This window comes from Alnus glutinosa, chromosome 4, assembly GCF_958979055.1.
Source record: "Alnus glutinosa chromosome 4, dhAlnGlut1.1, whole genome shotgun sequence".
Lineage (NCBI taxonomy): Eukaryota > Viridiplantae > Streptophyta > Magnoliopsida > Fagales > Betulaceae > Alnus > Alnus glutinosa.
In genome coordinates, this window is record NC_084889.1 from 3,685,074 (window position 1) to 3,690,557 (window position 5,484).

The 5,484-nt window shown below is 35.3% G+C and overlaps 1 protein-coding gene across 2 annotated transcripts; it reads left to right on the forward strand.

The window, feature by feature from the left end:
• Positions 1-476: 476 nt before the first annotated feature.
• LOC133866866 (cytochrome P450 CYP82D47-like) lies at positions 477-3,637 on the forward strand. Of its 2 annotated transcripts, XM_062303522.1 has the most exons (3): positions 477-1,458; positions 2,707-3,329; positions 3,432-3,637. In XM_062303522.1, coding segments are annotated over exons 1-3 (1,581 nt in total). In that variant the 5' UTR covers positions 477-501; the 3' UTR covers positions 3,433-3,637. The 2 variants fall into 2 exon arrangements, with proteins under 2 accessions (XP_062159506.1, XP_062159505.1); XM_062303521.1 differs by having other exon boundaries at positions 2,707-3,637.
• The last annotated feature ends 1,847 nt before the right edge of the window (positions 3,638-5,484 follow it).

Here is a 5,484-nt window from a genome sequence, read left to right on the forward strand (position 1 = left end):
AAAAATTCATAAACAGATGAACAGTAAACTGTTTAATGTTAAAGAGAAAAAGTCATAGTAGCTAATCTGTTGGAGGAAAAAAAAAATGTATAAAATAGTTAAATTTAATCCTCTTGATTAATGTAATAAGTATGTTGGAGATGGCCCAGGGAAACGTTGGAGGTATGGAAAGTTTCAACGCTTAGGGAAACGTTTTTCTAATTGGATTTATTACAAGATGTACGTTTCTATCCCACCAGCTAGTCTCAAAATCTGATACATCCCATTAAAAAAAAAAAAAAAAAAAAAAAAAAAAAAAAAAAAAAAAAAAAAAAAAAATTATTGGTGGGGCTCGATTGGTTGGCCTTGTAGTCAAGACCACGTGGTCTTAGCAAATCTTGAAATGAAGAGGCACACCGCACGTTCCTCTCGAGTCTCGAGTTAGTATATATACGAGGGACTGCGCGCAACAGAAGTTACACAACCTTGTCCCTTCTTCTCTCAAAACCTCTTTACAGAAGTATGCTATTTCCTCAAGCATCCTCTACAACTTTCATGGCCACTATCCTCGCCTTTTTTCTCTTCCTCTTCTTTCTATTATGGATACTAAGAAGAGCCCAAATAACTGCTCGTAAAACAACACTTCCACCCGAAGCTGGTGGCGCCTGGCCTATCATTGGCCACCTCCACCAATTGGGAGGGACAAAACCAACCCATATAACATTGGGTAACATGGCCGATAAGTATGGATCAATCTTCACTATCCGGATGGGCGTACATCGTGCTCTGATAGTGAGCAGTTGGAAGATAGCTAAAGAGTGCTTCACCACAAATGACAAAGCCTTTGCCAACCGTCCAAAAGCTATAGCTACAGAACTCATGGGCTACGACTATGCCATGTTTGTGCTTAGCTCATACGGTCCTTACTGGCGCCAACTGCGTAAAATAGCCACCCACGAGGTCCTCTCGAACCACCGTCTTGAGATGCTCAAAGACACCCTAACGTCTGAGGTAAATTCATCTATGAAAGAGATATACAAACTGTGCAGGGTCAACAACAACAGCAACATGTTGGTAGAGATGAAGAGATGGTTTGGGACCACAGCCCTAAATGTTGTATTGAGGACGGTTGTAGGGAAGCGATTTGATGGGACTGCAACCAAGGAGGAGAATGAAGCTAACGATCATTGCCGGAAGTCATTAAGAGATTACTTTGACTTGACTGGTGTGTTTGTGGTATCAGATGCGCTTCCATACCTAAGGTGGTTGGACTTGGGAGGGTACGAGAAGGCCATGAAACAAACTGCAAAAGAATTGGATCATGTGCTCGAGGGTTGGTTAGAAGAACATAAGCAAAAGAAAGTTTCCGGTGAGGCAAAGGGACACCAAGACTTTATGGATGTGATGTTGTCTAATGTTACTGACGAGGAAAAGATCTCCAATTACGATGCTGGTACAATCACTAAAGCTACATGTCTGGTAAGCTTTTTGTATATATACGTACACAATAACTAAATTCACATACATACATACATATAATCATGTTCATAATTATAAACATCACTCCAGTTAACAAAATAATCATGTTTATAATATATAGTCAAGGTGAAGCAAAAGGCAGGCATCCTGGTATATATATATATATATATAATCATGTTCATAATATATAGTCAAGGTGAAGCAAAAAGCAGGCATCCTGGTATATATATATATATATACCAGGATGCCTGCCTTTTGCTTCACCTTGACTATATATTATGAACATGATTATTTTGTTAACTGGAGTGATTGTCATTCATCACCTACTATCAAATAGGCATAGGAATCAAAGAGTTTATGGTACGTTGTCTGGTAACCGTTTTGATCAAGAACCATGATGAGAAAAATAACAATCAAAATAATAATTGTCTTTTCAACACTAGTGTAAGGGAAGTGTAATTGGTTTAAGCAAAGAGTAATGGTACTCTTTCCGCTCATTTACATTTATCTCTTTCATGTAATACTAGCTCACATGTTTTGTTTTAAATATCTTTTTATGCCGATTGTTAAACCAGTTTGTAAATAATTTTATATTACTTGAAGTAGTAGTAATCCCAATATTTTGGTTTAGTGGATTTCCTAGCTAGCTAGTGTCGTCACTCGTCAGGTTGTGGAAGTGATCGATTAAGTCTACATAAAAAAAAAAAAAAAAAAAAACAAAACAAAAAAACAAAAAAACAAAAAAACAAAAAAAAGCTTGTGGTTATGTGTCGTGCTTATCTTCGAGTTAAAATCAGTTATTGGACTAAACTTTACGAAAATATGATAGTTTCATTTGTTAATACTTTTTTAATTTTAATTTTTTTTTTTTTTTTTTTAGCAAAAAACTTAACACGCAAATTACTTAGAACTATTTATATATATTTATGTCACATAATTTTTTTTATTTTTTATTTTTTTAAAAAAAAGCCTTCTGAAACACTAGCAACCAGCCCCATTTATTTTTTTCTTCCTAGCCGCCGAAAAGGAAATTGCCACGTTACTGCTACATCGTTGTTGTTTATTTCCTTGTCCCAAATTAAATTGACTTGGGGCCACATTTTAGAACATTAGGATTTATTTATTTTTTTGTTAATCTTATTAATACTTAATGGGTATTTTAATTTTGGGTGCTTTTGGAACATGAGTGACCTCAAGCTTTTTCATCCTAACCTTCTAATGCATGCTTCAAATTTGGTGCTTTTGCAGTCCCTTATCTTAGGGGCCACAGACACAACAACAATAACATTGACATGGGCTCTTTCTCTACTTCTGAACAACCGGAAAGCCCTAAAGAAAGCACAACAAGAGTTAGATGTCCAGATTGGCAAGGAGAGACAAGTAAAGCAATCAGACATGAAAAACCTGGTCTATCTCCAAGCAATCCTCAAAGAAACAATGCGTTTATACCCTCCCGGACCGCTCTCTATCCCGCACGAGTCCTCAGAAGATTGCACTTTGGCTGGCTACCACATTCCAGCGGGCACGCGACTCCTTGTTAATCTTTCAAAGATCCAACGAGACCCACATGTGTGGTCTGATCCAAATGAATTTCGGCCAGAAAGATTCCTTACAACCCATAAGGATGTTGATGTTAGGGGCCAGCATTTCGAATTGATACCATTTGGTGCCGGTAGAAGAGTGTGCCCGGGAATCTCGTTTGGGTTGCAAGTTATGCAACTCACACTTGCCTCCTTGTTGCACGCTTTCGAAATTGCGACACCGTTAGATAAGCCCGTGGACATGACTGAGAAAGTCGGAGTTACCAACCTGAAAATTACACCACTTGAAGTCCATCTCACTCCTCGCCTTCCTGCTCAACTATATGCATGGTTTGATTAGATATTCTGTGCAGGGATTTTTCCCTTATGTTTTTCTTTTTACATTTTGGGTAATTGGGGTTGTACTTTTTTGTCACGTACGTGCATGGCCAGAATCATACGCGATCAACGAGGCGTAGAAGTGCAGTAGATCGAAGAACTCATGGAATAAGAGGACATCTCCTGATGCAGCAGAATTCTAGAAAAAGAGGATATGTCCTCAGTAGTTACCCGATGTCAGTCATCTAGCTACTCTGTTTTTATCACGGTGCATGTCTTGTAACGCTTATTTAAAAGAATTAATGAATAATATTTTTAAAGTATCGATATTTAAATTATTTAATTATATGGGAGCTAGGTTCAAAGTATCTCGAACTATCCTACTGTTATCAAAATATATTATCTTATTTGCCATCATGGGTAAGCTCAAGAAAATCACTCCTTCAGCTAGCATTGCCCGTTTTCGTCTTCATCTTACAAGTTCTAGCTCAATCCCAGTCACCTAACAGTATGATACTTTTCTAAAGCATAGTTTTGGAATATTGTACCACAAATACCCAAGACACAAAGAAGGTATCTAAAATAAATTATATATATATATGTGTGTATATGTTTATATATACTTACACTCTTATTAATGGTTATTATCCAACCCAAAACTCATGTATTAATTTGTAAGGAGTACCCCTTGTGTTTCAGACATTTTGACATTAATAATTAAGACCTTAGTTTTTTAATTTTGTAAATCAAGACCCAAATTTATGAGGATTTTAAATTTAGGACCTCTGCCCATTTTTTTTATTAAATAAATAACAAAAATGACAGAAAAATACAAGAGTTGCCCTTCTTCTTAAAAAAATAAAGCATAACTAGCATGGGATTAGAAGAAAACAAAATAGACATATATTAGATATAAAACAGAAAAAAATAAAAATAAAAATTGGGAACCAGCTGGAGTTTAATATAACAAACAAATGACTAGCTGATCAAATATTAAAAACTAGTAAACAAAAAAATCAGTGTGAAAAAAAAAAAAAAAAAAAAAAAACAATGGCAAATACAAAACTAATTAATTAAAAGAAAAAGAAAAAGTGTTTAAACGAACAACTGCCCGTTACATCATGATAGCGATGGAAAAGACCAAAAAGTATCAAGTCAACATCATTGCACATATGAAAGCAACTGTCTATGAAGAAGCGTAGAAGAAAAAAGCATCTACGAAGAAAATTTCAGCCCTTATCATTCGATCAAAGCTAAGATTCACGATAATTATTTGTCTTAATTATATTGCTAATAATTTAGACAAGTAATATAAGAGACTGTTTTAGATAAATGATTATTGTGGATACTAAATTTTTTTTTTTTTTTGCAAAAGCTGATTGAGTGTCCTTGACGTCTTATAATGGCCGGCATACAATTTTCCCGAAATCGCTAGTCAACTTAATTAATGGAGAATATGATCAGGACTTCTATAGTTCTATTGGTTGGCCGGCCCATACAAAGATCCACGTGGTCTTAGCAAATAGCAAATATTTATCCAGAAGAATGCTCTTCCCTCACGCATCCTCTAGCTACAACTTTCATGGCCACTATCGTAAAACAACACTTCCACCAGAAGCTGGCGGCGCGTGGTCTTTGATTGGCCACCTCCTCCAATTAGGAGGGACAAAACCAGCCCATATAACAATATTGGGTAAGATGGCCAATAAGTATGGATCGATCAATCTTCACCATCTGGCTGGGCGTACATCGTGTTCCGATAATGAGCAGTTGGGAGATTGCTAAAGAGTGCTTCACCACTAATAATAAAGCCTTTGCTAATCGTCCAAAAGCTATAGCTTCAGAATTCATGGGCTACAACTATGCCTAGCTTGTTTGGATTTAACCCTAACAGTCCATACTTGCGCCGCCTGCGTAAAAGATATATCACAAATTACAAATTGACTAGCAATTCATAATTAATAAAATAAAAAATAAAAAATAACTAGCTTAAAAAATCTGACTTATGAATTTTTCTTTTTCTTTTTTTTAATTATTTCATCTATTATGCGTTTTCAAATTAATTTGTATATAATTTTATAATAATGATTGTAATACTTCAATTAATTATAATGATTATTATAATTTGTATATAATAATGATTGTATATATATAATTTTAATGCATA